The following is a 24,097-nucleotide window of genomic DNA, read 5'->3' on the forward strand; positions in this document are numbered from 1 at the left end:
AGTGGTAATAGCAAGTGGTTTTGATTTTCCACATGCTAATTATGATTTTTCAAACCATGAAATAAGCCCAAAAACACATTTTCAACTTGAAGCATACTGAAATCTTTATCAAATGAGCTGAAAATTTGACCAAACATTGTTCTTAGGATGAACTTTCCGAATACTGCTTGACCGGTAGATTTCCAGACTTTTTTTTTAAATATGAACAGGTCTAATATATATATATATATATATATATATATATATATATATATATATATATATATATATATATATATATATATATATATATATATATGTATACTAAAGTGTTTACTATCGATAATGTAGTAAACTCAGCTTTACTACATTTTATTCATACCGCCCATTATGTTTTATAGTCTCTTATGAATTTCATGACTGGTAAATCATGATTTAAGAATCAATTTTTTTATCTATGTAGACGATTTTACCTAATTGACCTCCTCCACACTTTATTTTTCCAATGCACGAGCCTGATACTAGCAAGAAGATCTAAAAGGGTTATCAATCTCAACCCCTAGGCCTATATCCATTTTGCATGGCGGTATGTACGGTACCTCTACAGCTGAGATGGCCTTTTGCACTGTTGTTGATAACTAACTTCATTTGAATGCTTGTTAGTCGCATAAAATAAATCTGATAACATTCCGCCAGCTTGGACAAAATCCCAATGATACGTGACCAATAAACGTCCCATTCATGGGAAGTATCGCATCATAAATTCCCACCGAATAGCCCAAGCAAACTTTTGGTCTGCAAAACCTTACATTGACAGACCCCAATTTCTCCAGAACCATCTTCTCTGGTTTCTCCATCCAGTATCTGCCTATGACAAGACGTGTTGTGAGTGGACATCGCCTCTTTCTCAAGTTCCACTACACCGCCCACTCTGAAAACGATACCTACCGCCCATCATAACACTCCAGCTGTGGCCGAACGTAAAGCTGCTTCACAGATTCGCGGAATAAACCACCACCGCCGCCGCAGGAGCTGTTGACTGACACCGGGAAAAATCTATCTGCCTGCACAGGTCTACCGCAGGAAAGATATTCAGAATCGACGGCTTCTCCTCCTCCCACCGACGTAATAAATATCCATTATTTCCGGCTTTTGGGCCGCAATGCGAGTATAGCGGAACCACCCAGTCTGCTGTCCGTCTTCGTACCGTAGATTGGGGTGAAATTAATCACCGTGGACACAATCTTTTTTTATTATTTTATTTTTAATTCCTTTTTAGTATTATTCCAAACATTGCATTCATTTCTTTTGTATATATTTTATATAGAGGTAACTCAGGTAAATCATATGGGAAAATATTGTAGAATATTGGCCCCAAAATGCTGCTTTGAGGAACGCCAGCTCTTACTGAAAGACTTACAGACTTGGAATACTGTTAATTAAGCTGAAGTGTACGATTTGGTTCATTCAAATCTCACGTTCCAAGATCCGACTTTCCAATCGTTGTCCTTTATTCGTTGCCGTTCGGTGAAGAGTCTTCAATAGGTCACGTAACCAGGATTGCGCTACCTACCTTTATTATTCTTGCATTTTTGATGCAGTTTCGATTAATTGGGAACATTACAGAAAATAGGCATGGAAAACCGTAAAAAGTGACAAATTTCACCCGAAACTACGGTACCACCGATAACGTTTTTCCCAGGATCGTTTCGTCCTCTGTGTCTTCTTCGTTGTCGTGCGAAGCACTCAATTTTGCTCAAACATGGAAATCCACAGAACAATATGTAAATTTGCACAAATTTGTAAACAGATTCCGATGAGAAAGCCAGTCAACCAACTGACAATCGACCGAACCCTGACTGGCAGCCGGTCGTTATCAGAGGTTTCTCCAGCACGGAAAGCCGGAAAAGGCTTCTCTGTCTCTCTGGCGCGTAGAATTTGTTATGAGCTGCCACGATGACAGGCAGCAAGTATTCAAACAGAGCATTTTGTGTGAGTCACCATCTTCAACGCCTGAGTCGACATGGTACCCAATGGTTCAGGTGGACCGAGAGAAGGCAGTTTAAATTTGAATTTTATTTGAACGTCCTCGCCTCCGTCACGCCGACAATAATGGCAACCGATTTGTTTAACAACTTACAGGTGCAGGCTCTTTACCATGAATCTGGAGTAGAGGAATGAACAGAGGAGTGTAATTCAAGTCGGACTAGCCGTGTGCAATCTACAAATCCCATGTTACTTGGGGTCAGATTTGAATCACTTTCTTCTACACAAACGACGTCACGTGGCTTTGCAAAAAAAAAAAAACGAAAATAAATTCACATCACGAATCGCAAGAGGAGTACTTACTTACCCTCCATTTATGTGATTACAAATTGTTTAGCAAATAAGGTTTTCGTCGTTAACCTTGATTGTAATGTACATTTGTCATTCGATGTGTGGTATGCAAGATTGAATTTCCACTGCATGGATTTGGAAGAGTTAGTCACGTGGAAAATCCGCTGAAGTGATTGCTTTTTAGTATTCGAAAACTTTTTTAGGACGATTATAATGTAATCCAGCATCTTAAGTGGGGTGGCCCATAATTATTATAAGGTACCCCCGGGGCAAATGGGACCTAAACAAACTATAGTTTAAACACATTGTTCAATATGAATTTCAAATGTCAATATTTTGTAAATCCTACAACACGGTGACATTTTGACAATATTTAATGGTGTGCAGGGCTGTGCATTTTCGAAAGCATTATGTGAAACACGAAGGCTTAGCTGTGTCGTCTCGATGGTGACGAACAACTACGTCGCTTCGTCCTTCGTTCCACACTCATTCGTTTCGTTGCCCGATTGAAAGCAACGAACAAGAAAGGTGAAATGAAAGAGTAAGAATTTCGTTTCATTTAATTTAATTGAAATCCATCAAAATGTTCACATTTGAATTTTAACTATTTTTTGCAATAATGATGTGTGTACTTTGTTAGGTAATGAAATAAGACAGAGAAACTACACGGGTCATGACGTCGTTCATTGAATAAATCGGCTCCTAAAAACAGAGACTACCGATTGAAAGGCCAGCTCGCCGCGGTGACACTCCGATTCATGACGCGCGACGCACAAGCAGCAAGAAAGAAAGGAGAGACTACGCATGCTGTGATGAAAGGAAAGGTTTGTCGGTTTGAAACGAAGCAACTGTGTGTTTCAACTGAAAGGAGAGCTTGGGTCAGTCAGCTGGGGACTGAAAATGCTTTCAATGAAATGAAATTGTACGGCCCTGATGGTGTGTGCATGAATTAGAACGTATAATTTCGAAATTGTGAAAATCTTAGAAGAAAGTTGTAAAAAGACCCAGTTACCTTGTTGAACGGAGCAATTGGGACCCATCCAGTTTCATGCGTCAAGCATTACAATAATAGAATTGATAATCAATTTGAGTACATATTTGATGTACATAAGTGATCAATAATAAAATACATAACGCTTTAGGATGAAACCATACATTTAATGGTATGTCACATCGCACGTAATATTGAATGAAAATCCCTCACTTCTAGCGTGATGAGAAACAAAACATGTTCAAAATATGTCATTTATAACGTAAATAATTAAAAAGTAGCACATAAACTTTCAATAACTGACGAAGTAGTAAATTCTGCATGGAGCAGAAAACCCCTTAATTCAGTGGGATTGTTATCCGCAACTGCTTAATTTGATAGAATTAACATTCAGGTTGTTTGGATTATTGATTGACATAATCGCAGTTTAATCAGGATTGGAGAATATTAATAGAGAAGATGTATTAGATTGTATGCATAAAAGTACAGAATTTATATAAGAAAAAATCACTTCAAAAGTGTTTTAAGCTGAAACAAACATGATAAACACCACCAGTATATAAGAATTTGTATAAAATTATATATCTGAATGCCTATCGCTTGATTTTTTTATTGTTGGACATTGAGTTCAACATAATTGTGCTACTTTTTCCCGAATGTCTTCTTCTTCTTCTTTCTGACGTAACGTCCCAACTGGGACAGAGCCTGCTTCTCAGATTAGTGTTCTAATGAGCACTTCCACAGTTATTAACTGAGAGCTGTCTTTGCCGATTGGCCATTTTTACATGTGTATATCGTGTGGCAGGTACGAAGATACTCTATGCCCTGGGAATCGAGAAAATTTCCATTACGAAAAGATCCTCGACCAGTGGGATTCGAACCCACGACCCTCAGCATGGTCATGCTGAATAGCTGCGAGTTTACCGCTACGGATATCTGGGCTCCGAATGTCATTTACGCGAATGCCAGCTCCCCGAATGTTCAGATTCCCCGAAAAGTGGTACTGTTCGAATAGATGCTCTAATAGTTTTAAGTGGTAAGATGGTGAACTAGAAAGAACGATAAGCACTAAAAAGATGGAGGTGTTTGAACTTTCTCTACTATACGCATGTTGCCAAAAATGCTGAGGACGGTAAAACTTTTAAGGGCCGCCAATCCAATGTAGAATGGTGCATATCAGATGACCAATACGTTCACTTCCCTGAAATGCGAAAAGGTATGACAATTATGATTGCCAAAATCTTTTCGGGGAAGTGGGTTATTCGGGGAAATGGCATTCGGGGAACTGACATTCGAGGAATTGGCGTTCGGGGAATAGCGATGGGCGATTTTGAATCGATGTTCCGAAAATCGATTTTCTCGTTCCGATTAATCGATTTTTTGAATCGATGTTTAGAGCACTCAAAATCGAGTGTATCGATTTTCTTCATTCGATTTTTGTTTCGATTCGTATGGTAGATATTGATAAGATTTCTAAACGAATTGATGACGCATAAGCCTAGTTTTGCATCATGTTTGATACATAATGTTCAAATTCAAATGTTATTCATTTAAAGGAATTTTAAAAATCGTATGCAAATTCATTTGGTCTTATTTGTAGAGCATATTTTGTTAATTTTTCATATGAGCTTGAAAATCGAATCGATTCAGAAACATCGATTCAAATGATTCGATAAAATAGATGAATCGATTCGACGTATCGAATTTGAATCGATTCAGTAACATCGATGTTCTGGTCAAATTCGCCCAACGCTATCGGGGAAACGACATTCGGGGAAAAGTAGCACAACCAATTCAACATATATCAATCTTTTTTTGGATTACAAAATTAAGTATATTTCGAACAAAATCAAAAGAATTACTTTTCAGAATTAACAGAGTTGGTTTGATTCATTTAAGATCACTTATCTTGATGTTTTGCTAAAATCAATTATTTTGAATTGTTTTTACTAGAAAATGTTTAACATTTACTATACATCAACTCTCTTCAGAGATTTGTTTCAAACAAACTGTTCCTTTCGTTTTAGATATAAAATGTCTGTTATTAGGAAACGTGGCATTACTTGTAAGAAAAATAGATAATACTTGTTTCTAGATTGATGACGAGATATCGATGAAGTATTGCTTTGAAACGATATGGAATCATTTTTAAAACATTTTTTGAATTTCCCAAGTTGGGGTATTTGTTTTTAATCTGTGTTTTTAATGTAAGATTTTAAAAATTCTTGAAAGATCAACTTCAACAGGTTTTCTGTAAGTCACACTAATGTTAGAAATTTGTATATGTAAAATCACAATATATTAAGGAATTTCTCTTCACTTACAGGGGTTGTCAAAATCTGAGAAAGACTCGCGAAGAGGAAAAATTTCAATGTCATATGCAGCCCAGATTCCGCTGTCACGAAACGTCAAATGCTGCCCGCCGTTTTTGTGGCTGAAAAAGTGAAAAGTATTGAATTCAGAATAAACTGCTAAACTGCTAAAACCTCAATCGCCGGAGCAGTTTTTTCCAAAGTTGCTGGTAAATCTAAATACCAGATTGATTATTTCTAACATCTGCTACGTTTGCTGGCACGAAATTTTACTCAAAATGCTTTTTATCAATCGTTGTGATGCAAACGCAATCATTTTCTGCTGCGAAGTTCATGTGAGGGTTTGAACGGCTAGCGAATGATTGGAATAAACACAAAGTGGAATAAGAAAAAAACTCAGCAATCACAGAAAAAGAAGACCGTCGAGTCTCGTCTCAGGTCAAAATAACTGATGGGAAAGGCAGAAATTGGGCCAACTTCGGAATGCAGTAACTTTGTCAAACCTTGGCCGATTTCAAGAAGTACTGGACGGGTTAACTCATCTAGTTTTGAGGTGCAATCACGGAGCTGAACTATTACCACCGGATACCGGTGACAATCCGAATTTTCGGAAGATTATAACGTATTTTTAGCAAAGACATCCGTTAAAAATTCAAACTTTTACTGCACACGGAGATAGAAGATGAAATTCTGAAGCGATTGGTGCGCCAAGCGTAAGGATCGGTTCAGAAACAGCCAAGATATGGCCATTTCCCCGGAACAGGTGCCAGTAGTGAATCCGCGTTGGGACCAAATAATGTCACGCAATATTTTTTCTCCATACCTCATCATGAATAATCCTATTATGAATTTAAAATATGCTTTGGACAGATTTTGCCACTTATGGCGCTGCCAAGTGCCCCGGGGAAACTTTGCATAGGGGACATTTCGTTGACACCGGCTTGACGGCTCATTCTCCATGTCTTGTCGTAAATAGGGCAACTATAGACCTAAAGTGGATTTTTGATTACAGTGGCCAGTTTTGAGGCCACCGGAAGTTGCCGGAGGAACCTGTCATTGGGGACATTTCGGTTTTTACACCAAAACATATCTAGAATTCTTACAGAATTCATTGCTCAAAAATTTGGTATTGCTTCAGGATTTTTGCTGCCTCGCGTTTCAGGCGTGTGTACAGGTCTGCCACCTTTTTAAATGTTCGGACGACAATGTCTATATCATCCGTGAAGCAAACAAATTGTCTGGATCTCGTAAAAATCTTACCCCGGCTGTTGAGCCCGGCTCTCCGCATAACACCTTCTAGCGCAATATTGAACAACAGGCACGAAAGTCCATCACCTTATCGTAGTCCCCGGCGGGATCCAAACGAACTGGAGTGTTCGCCTGAAACCTTCACACAATTTTTCACACCTTCCATCGTCGCTCTTATCATTCTCGTGAGCTTCCCGTGAAAGCTGTTCTCGTCCATGATTTTCCATAGCTCTACGTTGTCGATACTATGAAAAGGTGATGCGTTGGGACCTGGTATTCACGACATTTTTGGAGGATTCGCCGTACAGTAAAGATCTGGTCCGGTGTCGATCGGCCGTCAACGAAGCCGGCTTGATAACTTCCCACGAACTCGTTTACTATAGGTGACAGACGACGGAAGATAATCTGAAATAGTACTTTATCCATATTATCCCTTTCTTTCACTCCTCTGGTTGCTGTTCTCTTACCCAGATTGCGCCTATCAGCCGGTGCAGACAAATGGCCAGCCACTTTGGACCCATCTCTATGAGTTCAGCTCCGATACCATCCTTACCAGCAGCTTTATTGTTCTTGAGCTGGTGAATAGCATCCTTAACCTGCCTCATTCCTCGTCGAACCAATCGTTTCGTCGACTCCGTCCCACGTATCCGACCTTGCTCTCAGCTGCCTTGTTGATGGCTGCCTTCACTGTTCTCCAGCAGTCCTCAAAAGGGGCTTCATCCAACTCACCCTCTTCCGGTAAAGCAGCCTCGAGGTGCTGCGCATATGCCGCTGCGACATCCGGTTGCTTAAGCCGCTATAGATCATACCGGGGCGGCCGTCGGTACCGTACGTTGTTGACGACGGAGAGTTTTCGGCGCAGTTTAACCATCACCAGATAGTGGCCAGAGTCGATGTTAGCACCACGATAGGTTCTGACATTGATAATATTGGAGAAGTGCCGTCCATCAATCAGAACGTGGTCGATTTGTGATTCTGTCTGCTGTGGTGGTGTCCAGGTGTATCGGTATGGAAGGTTGTGCTGGAAGTAGGTGCTACGAATGGCCATATTCTTGGAGGCGGCGAAATCAATTTGTCGTAGGCCGTTTTCTTTCGTCAGCCGATAGGCGCCGAACTTTCCAATCGTCAGTTTGAACTCCTCCTCCTGGTCAACCAGAGTGTTTGGATCTCCTATGATGATTTTACGTCGTGGCTTGGGCAGCTGTCGTACTCGCGTTCGAGCTGCGCGTAAAAAGCGTCTTTTTCATCATCAGTGCTTCCGAAGTGAGGTGTGTGCACGTTTATTATGCTGAAGTTGAAGAACCGGCCTTTGAGCCTAACTTGCACATTCTCTCATTGACTACCACCCGATCACGTGCCTCTGCATATCACCCATCACTATAAAAGCTGTTCCTAGCTCGTGTGTGTTGCCGCAACTCTGGTAGAAGGTATGGTTACCTCTAAACGTTCGCACTATTGATCCCTTCCAACACACTTCCTGCAGCGCTACTATGCCGAATCCACGGTCCTTCAGCACGTCGGCGAGTATGCGTGTGCTCCAGATGAAGTTGAGAGATTTACAGTTCCACGTACCGAGCTTCCAATCGCTAGTCTTTTTACGTCGCTGTGGTCTTCGCCGATTGTCCCTGTTCGTATTCTCTCGTTGACGTTCATGTGCTGGTGTATTTTTACGGCTGGCTTGGAGGGCCTGACACCAACTCCCTAGATTTCCGGAGGGGCATTCCCCCTAAATGTTCGGAGGGCCATAGTGCATAGTTTAGCTTAGAGTCCTTCGCTGGCACTCGGACCATCAGCCGCCCCTGACATGGGGAACAGACGCTGTTCTGAGCCGCTCCTGACATGGAGTACAGACGCTCAAGGTTTGCAGAGGCAAAAGCAAAAGCAAACCCCCCTTCCCTGTCAGCATACGACCAAAATTCCCACCGGGGGTTGGTTACCCGATCTTCCCCAAGGTTACTCGTACCCCGGCCAGTACCACGAGGAGTTAGGGATAGGAGTTGCTGGGAAAGAGGCTAAGGACCACACAATGGGGTCTATTTTATTCCTGTAGGTACGCGAGGTACCAATGGTACGCCATGCCCAGCCATTTACCGTGCCATGAGGGTAGTCCTAGTGATTTCTTTCGTATTATTATCTAATGGATTTCCCATTTATATTTGGATTTTACAAAGCAAGGGGATATATTATTGATTAATGATATTTCTGCCTAAAACGTGACACTTTTTTCTATCTATAAATTTATTGAAGGATCCCCAAAGCCAACGAATATGCTTGCTGCACTTCTATGTCATTGTAAAACCCAATTCACTGCATACACTTTTCCACCAGTACTTTCATATCAATGCGATAATGCAAGGAAAGTGCTTATCGTACATCAATGCTTATATTGTTCGACAGTAGCCCGTATAATATTAAGCAAAGCTAAAAGAACATGTATTTAATCAACAAAAACCTTCTGATGAGGATTCCCGGCTGCAAACGACACGATACGATTTTTTTCGCTGTAAACAAACAACTTAACAGTTACGGTTGCTATGAGTATTGTGGTAGATTTGAATATCTTACAGTAGGCCATGCCATTTATACTTATCATTATCATTCAAGTTATCAACATAGAAACTTCACATTGGCGACGAGTGAACCCAGTTTCGATTGACGACCATCAAATTCGGATTGCATATCAAGATAAGAATATTTCAAGAAAACAACAGTAGCTTGAACATCTAATCCGCCGACGACAAAATAGTTCGATATGCAATTTCTTCAATTCAGCAATTGGAAAATTGATTGTTATAAGTAATGTGAGTAGGTTTAAAAAAAAAACTTCACCTTAGAAGAAAAAGTTGCCTTAGCGGCGGATTCGATCCGTCGGGTCAGGCTGTTGAAAAAGTTCGCCTCAAGAGGGAACTTAAGGAAATTAAATTGCTCGCCTTAGAAGGGAGCAGCCGCAGCGACAGTTTCGAACTGTCGGGTCCGGCGGAAGTGAGAGTTAAGTGCTCGCCTTAGAAGGGAGCAACTGTACACTGAACCAAGAAATATCATAGATATTATTAAAAACGTCACTTACTTTAGCAATACTTGAAATCACATTCATATTATGTGTATCAAATGATATTAATGTAGAGAGTACAAAAAACTCATTATTATACCTCATAATATTCATCAGTCAACACTGTATAATATATATATGAACAAAAGTTATGTATGTTATCCGATAACTACTATGGGATTGGCACATGTGCAAATTTAATCGTTTTACTGGAAGTGTTTTCATGATAGCGAGTTAGGCTGACCATTTATCAGGAGATGAAATTAAGTGAAAATGAATCGAAATTGTGCACCATGGGAAATTTTACGAATATGTGAAATTAAAGGGTAAGTTGACTATACAAAATAAAGCCATGAAATATGAATTCATTGGTCTGTATTTCAATTTACAAAAAGCAGCAGAAAAGGAAAATTATAACGCTCTGACACCGTAAAACAAGACACCGTAAAATGATCAGGAAATATCATCGATCCAATGGTAGATGGGGGATATAATGAATGCATGACGTTGGAAGAAATGAAAAAAAAAATCGGAAAGTGGACAATCCGGAACACCCAGAATGGTACGGAAGCGATACCCAAATTTAAGGATAGAAGGCTTTTCAAAGTTTGTTTATGAACCCTAATTTAAATTCGTTTAATCATATTTTTTTGGAAGACAAAACATGCTGAATAAATATAGTTAAATTTAAAAAATATTTTTTATCAATTTAGCTCAAAACCAGAATTATTCCCCATTTTAATTAATTGTGTTATCATATAAATATGATTAACAAAATAAATATATGCCATCTGAATTTCACATAAGAGTCATTGGCAAAATCCAATGGTTCAAATAAAATTTTCATTTTAAATGTATGTGATTTGTCAGATGAATCCAATCATAATCAAGTCGGAATAGTTTATGTGATAAACCGATGAGCGTTATGTGAAAAACTACATGGAAAAATACTATAAGTGTTTTCAGATAACATTGATATGATTCCTTGGTTCAGTGTAGGTCCGAAGTGACGGATACGATCCGTTGGGTCCGGCCAAAATTGAAATGCTCACCTTAGAAGAGAGCTGCCGTAGCGACAGTTTCGAACTGTCGGGTCCGGCGGAAAATATGCTCACTTAAGAAGGGAGCAGGTTAAATGAGAGTTTCGATTTTTTTTTTCAGGAAAGTGCTCACGTTAGTAGGGAGCAGCCTACTATTATAGAATGCGGTGGTCGTAAAACTGTAAAACTATTCAGAGACTTTGGTTTGCAAACGTAAAACGTAACGCAATGTAAACAATGAATAAAGAGATATTTGGGCAAGCTCTAAGGTAAATATTGACAACTGATAAGTAACGAATACAATCTGGAGCGTCCAGTCAATAAACGGATAAGAATGAGGAATCCCAACTGAATCCACAGTGAAACTGTCTCGAAGATGTTTATTTAGCTACTAATCCGGATCCGAAGCAGCCGCAATATAGATGGTAATTGGAACAACCCTTGGAGAACATCGTGGAGTATTTTCAGTTGGTATTTTGCAGCGACTGGAACTCTAGGTGGCCCTTCACGTACTTTGAGAGGAGCTGATAAGTACAAATTGTCGAGTCCTATGAGAAGTATCGGTTGAACATTTTTATATTCATCCATGGGCAACCCTCGTAAGTACGGGGAGATATTTCTATCGCACTGTTTGTGTTGGAAGAAACAGATTGTTGACTGTATCAGTTACATTAGAATGCGATGAAGACCACGAACCAGAGCTAGCAATTTCGATTGCATTCTGTCAAGAGGTATCTCATTGTTCACCCGCTTACTCCAAAACCTTTCCAAGATTTGGTTTGCTGTCACATGAATGTACATTTTCCGTTAAAGGAAAGGAGATGTGGTAGATTTGAATAACTTACAGTAGGCCATGCCATTTATACTTATCATTATCATTCAAGTTATCAACATAGAAACTTCACAAGTACAAAACGACGAACGAGTAGAGTTGCTCTGAGTTGCTCAAAAGCAACTCATGATCTAGCTCAAGATCAGTAGGCTGTCGCGCCCAAGGTATCTAAAAGGGAGGTAATACAATGTGTCAAATTGGTTGATCCGCCATACTGGAAAAAATATGACACCTGGCCACTTTGCTTTCGCGAAATGAACCAGCATGCCATGAAATGAAATTCACTATTTCACCGACCACTTTGTTTTGTTTTATAAGAATTAATCATCTCGTATTTATGGTGGTAACAAATAATAAGGACTAGAAACTATATCTTAATCTACAAACAAATCATAATAAAATTTACTTCAACTACGACTTATGCTACTTGGAGGATAGCTCTTATTGAATAACTCTTATTAACGGCTCGTTAATTTTCGAGAGTTCTTTGAGCTACCATCATCTTCGTGTAATCGTTTTAACGTTCCAGTATCGGCAGTTGAGTTTATAGACAGTAATCCTTCTGCTCTTAGATTCTCAAACCGCATCCGGGCAATTGTTCTTATTTTGATGTAGGTTTTCACCACCACTGCGTCAAAATTTGGATACTCTGCTAAAACAGCTGCCACAAGATTTTCAACCACGCCTCTTTTCAAGATGAACCCGGATTTACCTTGAAACTTTACAAAAACCGATTCCATCGCTCTTCCCATCGCTTGAAATTCCTCTGATGGTGGCTAAATATGTTCGTTAATCAGTAAATATGTATCTTTTATTGATATAAATTAATTATCTCACCTTTTGGAAGCAATTGATGTCGCATTTTGGCTCCTATAGTTTCGTGCCGATAACGAAACCCTTCGTCGTAGCTGGTGCTGGTGAAGTGACTCGAACAAATGGCCTGGTTCTGCTGTGGTGACCAACCATCATGTTGGCCACAGAACGTGACCCACGATTGGCGTCGCTCTCCATCTTTTGGAAATCGATGGAACACAATTCCACGGGTTTTTGTGTTCGCAATCGTATTCCCGCAATACTTCACTGCACAAAATGATGGCATCTGAAATTCAAAATAAATTTTACCTTTAGAAAATAACTAAACTTTATTCCACCTACCTTCACTATTGAGTCACACGCAACAATTTTCAATAACACAAACATCTCTATGGATACGCTAGGAACCATCGGTGAAGAAAATACATAAACATATTGGCCAGCTCGCCGACTCACCAGCTGTCACTTTTCACCCCCTCGCAGCTGACCACACCTCGCACCCACTGACTGCTTAGATCACTGAACCTCCCTTGAATTGATCTTGGTCGCGCCCCTTGCCTCTGTATTAACCCGAACACTCAGATTTATGCTCTAAATCGTACGTGCGTGATAAAAAATCATTGAAATTTGTTTTTGCTTCGTAAGAGACGCGGTGTTTATTTCACCACCATTTCCTCTAAGACCGACACAAATATTTTATTAATTTTTGAACCCATCGATATTCGGACGTAGTAATTTATGTGGCTATCCATAGAAAAATTCCAAATTGAATTTTTAAATGTATCTAAAACGAAATTCTAGGAAGAATTACTTAGAAAGTTCGTAGAAAATCACTAATCAACCCCCTAAAGAGATCTTTGAAATGCAATGTGAATGAAAACTATAGTAAAACGAGCAGTAATATTAAACGTAATGTCACAAAGAATTCAAAACAAAAAGTGTTAGTTCCTGTCAGGTTCATATTTTTATTCAACCTGGAAAAACTGGAACTATCAGGGAATTTCAATTCTGTTAATGAGTAGATACCCTGAAAGAGCATTCTTAGTCTCGTAGTAACGACTGGCATGACAATGAGGGGATTAGAAGCAAAGGGGAGTCAGAGACAAAACCCAAATTTTGAGACAATCTGAGCTTTTTCAGCATTTTTCTTTATTCTAAAAATTATATTTTTTACTGTTGCTAGGAAAAATTGCTCGGAAAAAATATTGTAAGAAAGCTTGGAAAAAGTGGATTTTTTTATGCTCAGCTCAAAACCATCCAAAATGTCACACTTCTTTGCGTTTGGGCCCTTCAAATTTAATATATTTCCTTTCTATTTCCAGCCTAAGATTCCATTGGTCTTAAACTTTTCTTAGCTTCACTGTGAACAAAGTATTTGTCACTGATTAAATCCATCAGAAATAACTCCTCAAAATTTCGACATCCGCCAAGGCATTTCTCTGAAGATTCCTTCATATATTCGAGATTCTGCTGAAATATTCATAAAATTTCAAAAATTGCAATTTTTGTAGAATGTTTGACAGAAATTTGTTTCACAAAACAATAAACAAAGAAATATTTTGATCTTGTCATTGACTAGGGGTTAAAAAATGGAGATTTTCCAAGGGTGCCAAGAAGCAACGCTACGGCTTTGCCAAGTATTACCTCTGTGGGTCTCAACTAAGTTTCCTTATTGATAATTATTTCGAAACAACAGAAAATCTTCAGGAGGTATATCAAGAAGCTTAGCATGGAATATTCCAAGAACTTCTACTGAAGTTAACCCAGTTTTAAATCCAGTAAACAACTTTCAAGCGAAACAAAACGGCTGCGGAACTTGCATTCAGTTGCACAGTGTGAGAACTGACAGCGACTGAGTGCCGTATTCATGAGAGACCGACCGACATTACAAATATTTCACACACTGCCCGCACTGACAAGCCACTTGTGTCAAGCGTTTACTTTTGAGCATCCTTTATTAAACCGTAGTAATTTCTCTCATTTATAGAAAACTGAGAGGAAATCTATAACTTTCAAACATCAGCATCAACCAGCCGCAAGTGAGTGAGTGCTCTAGTTTACCTCTCTCCCGCTCTTACGAATGAAAGGCACACGGCAGAATCAGAAAGAACGTGCAAAATGCAAAAAAAAATCACAGTCACAATGTTGTGTTGAAATTTTTCAGCTATGAATTAACCCAAAAATTTCAACAAGGATATCTTCAGGATTCTCTTTAAATACCATTAGATGGATCCTTCGGTAATTCCTTATGGACTTTGTATAATGAAGTCTTTATAGATTTTCCCAGTTAAGGTGAAGCGAAACCTCAAATGTTAAAGAGCACAAACCGGAGAACCGAACGTTCATTCAAGTCAAAAAGTTGATCAATTGGTTACTAGCTGGTGGTAAGCAGTCGATCAAGTTTTCAGCATAAACAGATGTTCGGTTCTCCAGATCTATGCCGATGAAAATGTGAGGTTTGGTTTCGATTCCTCTTTTCGTTAATTCTGCATAAATTGCTTCATAGATAGCGATTTCTCCAAGCATTTGGTGAATAAAAGTCACCAATGATATTTAAAACATGGTAGTCATCTTCAGAAAAACAAATCGTTATGAAAAATAACAACTTCGCAATTCTCTGTTTCAGGGATCAAGTTTATCCTACACTTTTTCTATATTAAATTTAGGGGAGGGATTATTAAAGTATGTTTAAAACAACAAATTGAACTTTAACACTTCACTTTTTGAAAAAAAAAATACTAAAATCACTACTAAGGTGAGCAAATACCTTTAAACTCTAATATGTGTTGCTTATCTTGACGGATAGGCCTATTTCGTCTGCGACTTACAGATTTCTTCAGTGTCGAGTGCTCGACTGCATCAGAAATAACTAAGTTCAGGAATTCCATAAAACCTTTGTCAAAGAAATCCACCAGAGATGGCTTCAGCCATTTCTGCATGAATTTCATCGAAAGATTGTCGAAACAATTTCTGTGAAAATTTTGAAGAAGTGTTTGAAATAAAATTCTGTGGAATCTAATCCAAAACTCGAAAATCTGCTTAAAGTTAAGATAATGATTTTTCTCAGAAAGAAAATTTAACAATCACTTCCATCACCGCATCACAGTCTCGTAATTAAATAACTCCGAACCACGCCATGGCTTTGTACTACTTGTTCCCCACTCAAACCTAATGAAGCTAACGAATTGCCCGCAGGAAGACCGGCTCACTTCAAAACTTCTTCAGACGAGTCAAATTTGTTGAGTAAGTGATTGGAGCCAATCACTGCGAATGGAACGTAAAGTTACTGTGGTACTCCGAAACTCGCAGACCCATCCTTTCCGGTGACGACGACGACGACGGTTCCCCATGAAATTCTTCCGAGTTCTTTGAAGTGTTCCAAAGTAATGAAAGAGCAATACAATTTCCTCTATGATGCTAACGAATTCATCGCACCACACCCAGCCCCATCATCATCGGTCGTTCTCCCCTCGAACAATTTGAATCAAACAAATCGATGAAAGCAAAAATACAAACTTTTTCACCCAACATCGCCAACGGCAGCATGCCGTTGTGTCCTGTCGTCGGTAGTCTGCCGCCCCCTTCTCTGAAAAGCATTGGCGTAAAGAAGGGGGGGGGCAGGTCACCCCCAATCGGCGAAATGGAATTTCATTGCAATTCATGCTCACGTAGGATCAAAAAAATATGTTTTTAGTTCTACGTCTATCTCAGGTTATCCAGGTACTCCTTTGAATTTAGGACTTCAAATCTACACGCATAACCAGTGACCTTTTAGATGATATTGGATAAGGCTCACATCCCAACCAAATACGTCGTGTCAAAATTTCAAATCAGCGGTTGTTAATATTTATCCAAAAACTTCTGTGAGTGAAGGCCTTCGTATCTACAGACGTAGATAAAGAGATCTCTCGAACTTCTATGAATAAGGTACATACCCATACAAACACAAGCAAACAAATTCTATAAAGTTTGGAGTCCAACGGCTTATTAGGGTTATTCAAGAATTCCGTTGAGTCTAGATGTTCAGATCAATAGTCAAATTAACATTCTACCACCTCCAATGCGAAGGGGCCATGACCCCTCTAGGACTGATGGCCATTTACGCCTATGCTGCCCAGCACATCATCCTGAACGATATGGTTGGAGGGCGTCGAAAAGTTCTCTCGTAGAGTTCTGATTTGATTAGGCTTTTATCTAATTTTGAGCTAGTTAACTTTGCAATGGGCTGAGGGAGCGACGGGAACTGGAAAGGAGATAAGTTTTTTGGGACTGTCCAGCTCTGGTGGGAAACGCAGAGCTGGTAGATAGGCAATCTTAATCATCTTAATTGACGTAATTTGGACTCAAAACTATCCCTCTCGTACCTTGCGTATCGTTGTGATTGAGTCATTAGTGGTTCGGGACTGAATAAAAGGTATTTGGCTACGGAGCTGCGGTACCTTTTGTACATATTAGGGTATCAATCAAAAGAGGAGAACATAATTTAAATCTAGACGGTAGACGTATATACTAAAGGCTAGAGACGTATCTTTTGTTAATATGCAAAGCTTCTACCAAAATGTCCTTGGAAAGCGAAAGAAGCCATCAGATCTACAAGTGTAACCAGTAATCTCTCTGAGGTTTATACTGCACAAGTTTCATACTCAATATGACGCATATAAAAGAAGTTCATCAAGACCTTTGAATACTTTGGAATCTTTAAGCGTAACCAGTAATCTTTGAGAGGTTCATCAGGGGAGAAGCTTCCCAAGCTTCTGGGAGAAGCTTCCCGATAGTATGGGTGAAGCCAACCGAGCTTCTGGAAGAAACTTCCCAAGCTTCTGGAAAAAACTTCACAAGCTTTTGAGAGAAGCCTACCAAACTTCTGAGAGAAACCTTTCCAAGCTTCTGGGTGAAGCTTCCCAAGCTTTTGGGAGAAGCTTTCCAAGCTTCTGGGAGAAGCTTTCCAAGCTTCTGGGAGAAGCTTTCCAAGCTTCTGGGAGAAGCTTCTCAAGCTTCTGGGAGAAGCTTCTCAAGCTTCTGGGAGAAGCTTCTCAAGCTTCTGGGAGAAGCTTCTCAAGCTTCTGGGAGAAGCTTCTTAAGCTTCTGGGAGAAGCTTCACAAGCTTCTGAGAGAACCTTCGCTTCCCAAGAAAAGATTCTCAATCTTCCGTGAGAAGCTTCCCAAGCTTCTGGGAGAAGCTTTCCGAGCTTCTGGGGGAAGCTTCTCAAGCTGCTGGGAGAAGCATCCCACACTTCTGGGAGAAGCTTCACAAGCGTCTGTGAGAAGCTTTCCAAGCTTCTGGGAAATGTTTCTCATGTTTCGGAGAGAAGTTTCCCAAAATGCTGGGAGAAGCTTCCCAAGCGTCTGTGAGAAGCTTCCTACGCTTCTGGGAAAAGTTTCCCATGCTTCTAAGAGAAATTTCCCAAGCTGCTGGGAGAAACTTCCCAAACTTCTGGGAGAAGCTTCCTAAACTTCTGGGAGAAGCTTCCCAAGCTTCTGTGAGAAGCATCCCAAGCTTCTGAGGAGAAGCCCAAGCAAAGGCTGTCTAAGAATATCTGGAGTATTCTTAGGATCCTTGGAATATAATGGGAACTCAAAGAACATTTTTGAATTTAATTGAATTTTATACCATATTCTAGAAGCTCTTGTAGTATTCCTGGGATTGTCAAAGTGTTTTTTTTTTATTATGGGAGTGTCCCCTAAGGTATTCCCGAAGAACTTAACCTTCCAGTCGTCGCGCGGTTTGCCACCGTCAGCACCAATAACCGAAATAACGAAGTTTCTGTTAATCAGTTAAGCCGAACGCATGCAAATGTAAAGAGTATTAGTATGACACTTCATGTCAAAGCTATTTTCGTTGGAATCAAGTGCATTTGAAGATTTATACGCAAATATTAAAAACTTACAAGATTTTTAGCATTTTGCAACGCTTCCAAACAATCTGTTCTAAGATCACTATTTGATGAAGTCATAATGAGTTCGTCACTTATTCTTGACAGCCTAGTTATAGTAGAACATCAATTCGGTCTCAAATATCTTAGCGAAAACCATTTTTACAAACTGGGACCATTTTTGTAATCTAAGTCAGAAGTTTCCATATAGCGTTACACGCCTTGAGGTATGCAACACCCTATAAATGTTCCGTTATTCATTCAATTTTGTTCGATTTATACTCCATTATCAAAGTTACCCCCAAAACAGAAAACCGACTTTCAATTATATGAAAAATAATGTATCCACTCAGAATAAATCTTTTGGCAATCTATCAAGTGTAATCGATAGCTTGGATGTCAGTACTTGTTTTAAAAATATAAATTGTAATTCTTTGAAACAGAATGCATAAATATTGAAGTTTTCTTCGAAAAAAACTATCAAAGTTACCCCGTTTTACGGTACACGTTAATGATCGTGAACTCTCTTCTCAAGAGTAGAACCTGGACATATATTTTTTTTTATTATAGTGAGGTATCAAAAAGTTTAAAAAACTTGATCTGTGGAGAATTGGCACTGTTTGGGATTCACTTGCGTGCCTATCCCTTAAACACTAGTCCTCATTTTCGGCGGTAGCCTGGATCCCCACGGACTCCACTAGATGCGACTAATTCGGGGGATGAGGTTTTGGGCTGTGCATCTGCACTTTTATTACGCTCTTGACGTTTTCCCGCTCTCTGCTCTTGCACTCTGCGCAGTCTGCCGGTGGTTTTTGCTATTGCATGTTGAGCAGACTGCCTTTTCATCTTCCCCCGCTTATTTCCTTCCGTCGTTCATCCTCTTCTTCCCTTCTCGCTTCCTTCTCCTCATGGCTTTCCCCGGCATTGGAGATTGTCACCTGCGCAGCGCCTCGACGACCCGATGCTTCCATTGCACACGGGACAGAACGGTGACAGCGCGTGGCCAAACCGATGCAAGTACTGCTTGAAGTACCTGTCTCCCTGTCTGTGGGTCCACCTACCTTTCGCGCAGGCATCCCATTCTTGCCGCCACTTGTCCAGCGAACCGATCCTCGCCAATTTCCTCACCTGTCTTGTGACACTCGATGTCTTCTCCCAGAGTGATGCAAGCCGGAATCATCCCGGCGATCACACATACTGCCTCCGACGATATTGTTCTGTATGCGTTTGCTACTCCCCGTTACTCTTAACTCCTTACGGCCGGCGTCGGTTGCATACACTGCAGAATCCGGCATAGATAGTCAGGAACCCGCACTCCATGCAGTGCTGTGATGATAGCCTCCTAACTGGCGCTATTGAACGCGTTCTTAGCGTGTATCATAACTACGGCGCAGTAAACGATATCCTTTTACGCTTCGATGGCTTCTCGGCCCTCTCCAGGACCGTCCGAATTGCGTCTACCATTGACTTGCCCTTCCGGAACCCGAACTGCTTTTCTGATAGTCCATGCTCGTTCTCCGTAAATTTAGCCACCCTGAACGAGTCATCGTTCCAAGAGTTTTCCCAGTGTATCCAGCAAGCATATAGGCCTGTATGATGATGGTGGTTTCTGTGGCTTCGGTAGCAGCACCAGCTTCTGGATCTTCCATATATCTGGGAAATGGCCTTCGTCCAGGCATTTCTGCATCATCTTCCGGAACATATCCGGGTACGCTAGGATCGCCGCTTTAAGTACCACATAAAGTATTCCATCCGGTCCGGGGTCCTTCCTCACCTTCAATGCTTCCGCCGCTGCTACAACCTCGTCATTGGAGACCTGACGATCTTCGGCGTTTGCTCCTTCCTCGTCGACATACGGTGTGAGTGCCACGGTGTCAGATCATGCGTTGGGAAGAGACCTTCGACAATGGCCCTCAGCTTTTCAGCACACGTTTCAACCAGCATTGATGAGCCCTTGACTTTCGCCTAGTAGTACTCAGCAGACTTTCTCAGCTTTGCGTTTGAAAGCAGCTCTGGCTGCTTGAAATACGACCTTTCGGTACGCCTCCTGGATTTAAGGCAAGCATCGCGGAGGGCGTTGAGTGCCTCGTTCCACCAGTACGCGGGACGTCGATCGTTGCGGGGCTCCCGTTTTCGTGGCATCGTTGTATCACATGCCCTTGCCATCGCTGTTGTCAGTCCTACCGCATCCAAGTTCAGGGCATCGCTGTCGGTGCGAAGTGCCTCAACGACGAGATCTTTGTCGAAAGCCTTCGTCTTCCACTGCCAGTTGCCAATTGTGTTCCTCTGCACTGCCGCAGTGTTCCGCTAGCCAATCCTGTAGCGAACTGCCTGGTGATCGCTATGAATGTATTCTTCGCTTACCCTTCATTTCATGTTGCAAAACGTTAGGCCGATGATCGACTCCCGTTCGTCTTTCCGAAATGCGCTAAAGGTCCTTCGTTGCACAATCGTGCATCTAGGTTTGCTAGAGCCTCCAGTAGGTTGTAACCTCTGGTATTGGTTACCCTGCTACCCCACTACACGTCCCATGCATTGAAGTCACCTTCAATCAGCACCTACCTACGTCAGTCAACTCCTCCAACATTCGACTAAATTCTTCTAGCGTCCATCTTGGAGGTGCGTAGCAGCTGCAAAAGCAAATTCCGTTGATTTTGGCGATCACGAACCCCGCGTTTGAGCTGGCAACCACTTCCTGGACAGGAAACCTACCAGTCACTTGTATCGCCGCTGCACTTGTGCTATCCGCCACTCAATTGGCTTTATTAAGTGGTAATCGATACGGTTCGGCTATTATCGCAACGTAGCCTTTAGTTTTTGCTGGCGATTGCCACAACAGTTGCTGTGCGGTATCGCAGTGATTCAGGTTGATCTGCGTTACCTCCGTTACTGTTGGGCTGCGATCGCCTTTTGGTACGCGCGTCAATTGAACCTGCCCATCGAATGGGTGTTTCTTTCCTCCGTTGAGCAGAACAAGTACTTTGGTCGATTCTTGCAGTCTTTCCAAAGTAACCTCTTTCTTTCTTTCTCATTTCCTGCACATTTTGGTTCTGTCCGGACCTGTACAGCTCGTCACCGGGTTTCCAAAGTCCATGCATTTGAAGCATCGCATCGGTGGCCTATCCGTTCGTGTGACGAGTCTCAGTGGGCATATCGACCAGCCAATTCTCATCTTGCCTTTCTCCACCAGTTTGTTCGCAGTTTCAACTGGTAGCCGAATCGTTACACACAGTGTGCCATCGTACGACTTCCTCAGACGGATTGCCATGGCCTCCTCTCCAAGACTGCATTGCTTAAGCAGCTCCTCATTCACCTCTTCCACGGTTGTTATCTTGTCCAGATATTTGCACTAAATAACTGCTTCCTGAGTAAGTGCTCTTACATCCACCTCGTTCGCCAAAGATTTCGCGACTAGCCTCTGATAGGCCGAGCTCGTGATCGCTGGGTCGCTCTTCAGCTCAAACAGCATCTCCCCTTTCTGGGAACGCCTTCGCTTTCTTCGTCCCGTCCTTTTTCTTCTCCACCTCCTCTTTTTGTTTCTTTTTTTATTTTTGACGACGGTTTGCAATCCGTCATCGTTCCTATCCTTTTCCAGCACATCTTTTCCTTGCTAGTTGTGCTGCTTTTGGGGACTTGCTCTTCTCCTGGGGACTCTCTCTCTCGCTGCTTGGAAGTCACCTTCGTCCTGTCACCTCGTACCTTCGGGGTCCTAAGCTAGTCAGCCGCTGTTTGCTCCTTAACCTTTTTTAGTGCCTTTTTGGCAAGCTCTGCGCTCATCCTCAGCGCTTTCTGCTCGTTCAAAGCAGCGTTGACAGATGATTTATGCTCGTCAGCTTTGCTCTTGATCGCGGTATGCACATTATGCCGGGTCCTTGACGAACTGGATGAGTTCATCGACCCTACCCAAGTAACCACAAGCATTATACCATTGCATTAATTTGGTCGAAAGTCAACATTTTTTGCATTAAATAATGTTATCATGCATTTATTTCAATAACTGTCAAGCAATGATGCATTTGATTAACATTGCAAATGCTTTGTAGCATTATTTTAATATAGCATTATGCTAAGCGTTTAGAGTGAATATACAGTTATGCTGTCATACAAGATTACATAACCTCATTAACGCACTCGAATCTGTTAATAAATAAGTAAGACAATCGAGCACGTTTGCACTCGCTCATTGCGTTTTGTGGGATATGGAAGAATAATGAAATGACTCTCTTTCATTTCGAACCCCCATTTCATGATCTAAGGATATATGTATTCATTCAAAATTGTTCTATTTTATCTATGAGACTCTTTTATTCATAAGGAGTGAGAGGAAATGTCGATCAATTTCTCTCCCCCCGAAATCTGTTTAATGCGCTAGGGCTTTGTTTTGTGGGTTACGTTCTGTTATTTCCTCTACGAGAAAGAATGGTGATCAAATTATTTCTATTGATGTTTCATTTGGTGAGGAAAGGAAATCAATCGCCGAAGAGAATTCTTTCTATTCGTAATAACTGGGGCGAATAGTAATGTTAACACACACAGTGGCTTCGTTTATAAGGAACTTTTATCCTACCTTATTACATCAGCAGCTTTAGCACAGGACACCAACGCACCAGGCATCCAGCACACCATCATCCTAGTTGTGGGTTCGAATCCTGATTCCAACAAAATAAAATCATTCAGATGGTAAAGAAAACCATTTTAAGGTAGCCAATGGATTCATTGTTTTGTTTATTTTGAACGCAAGCCTAAACATATATTATTTTAAGCTAATATACATCATGAACCCTAAATATACAAACATAAATGCTTTAGTAGGGCTTGTGCATTAAAACTGCTTTACCAAGTATTGCATTAATTTGGTTGTTGTGGGGCCCTTTCCCACTTTAATTATGCTTTATAAAGCTCATAAAGGTTATGTCACTTTAAAACAAAATCTGATAGCATACTATAGAGCAAACATAAAGTATTCATATATAGCTTAGTGGTTACTTGGGTATTCTTCACCTCCGTTAAACTCGAGAGTCTTCAGGTTGTTGCTTTCCTTAAGCAGCTTTGTTTACACGATTTCGGTGTGTAAACTGGATTCTGAATCCTTAATCCTCCTTGTTGTCCTTGTGTCTCACATTGCTTCGAGCTACTGCTATGCTTTGGTAGGTTCTCCGTGGTATGCACCGACGATCGTAGCACCTTACCGCTTTTCTGTAACGCGCTCGCGTCCTCGACTCCTGCTGTGTTGAACTCCATTTTATCGACATTGTGTTGGATATTCTCCATTTTAGTGGGTCCCCCTCCACGCCACTATCCTCGCCCGTCGTAAGTAGTCGCCGCAGTGACGCCATGCTAGAGCGACCCTTATGGGGTGCCAAGTTTCAGAGCCAGATCGGCGCAAGTCAGGTAAGGCTCAACTGAGCCTTCCTCCACCAGCTAAGCTGCCGGGTTTTAGAACATACTTGGAGGCCTGCCAAGGTTTTAACGAGACGCGGGTAACCGTACCATCAAACCACTCGCCGTTTCAGGGAGGTGCCATCTACCCAAGTAGCACGCGAAACATCGCAGGCATAGTCTACGTAGTTGTTGAAATTTTAGCCTGTCGTCGACCATTACTCCAAGATGCTTTAGAGAGCGT

At 41.1% G+C, this 24,097-nt stretch overlaps 2 protein-coding genes across 2 annotated transcripts in view; one reads left to right on the forward strand and one right to left on the reverse strand.

The window, feature by feature from the left end:
- The window catches only part of LOC5567617 (guanylate cyclase soluble subunit beta-1), a 193,484-nt gene that overhangs the window by 133,586 nt on the left and 35,801 nt on the right, over positions 1–24,097 (forward strand).
- Positions 12,110–13,014, reverse strand: LOC110675452 (THAP domain-containing protein 5-like). Its single transcript, XM_021840526.1, has 3 exons — positions 12,944–13,014; positions 12,626–12,887; positions 12,110–12,564 (listed from the first exon to the last, which is right to left on the reverse strand). The coding sequence occupies exons 1-3, from the start codon at positions 13,010–13,012 to the stop codon at positions 12,497–12,499; spliced, it is 399 nt and encodes a 132-aa protein (XP_021696218.1). The 5' UTR covers positions 13,013–13,014; the 3' UTR covers positions 12,110–12,496.

This window comes from Aedes aegypti, chromosome 1 (assembly GCF_002204515.2).
Source record: "Aedes aegypti strain LVP_AGWG chromosome 1, AaegL5.0 Primary Assembly, whole genome shotgun sequence".
Lineage (NCBI taxonomy): Eukaryota > Metazoa > Arthropoda > Insecta > Diptera > Culicidae > Aedes > Aedes aegypti.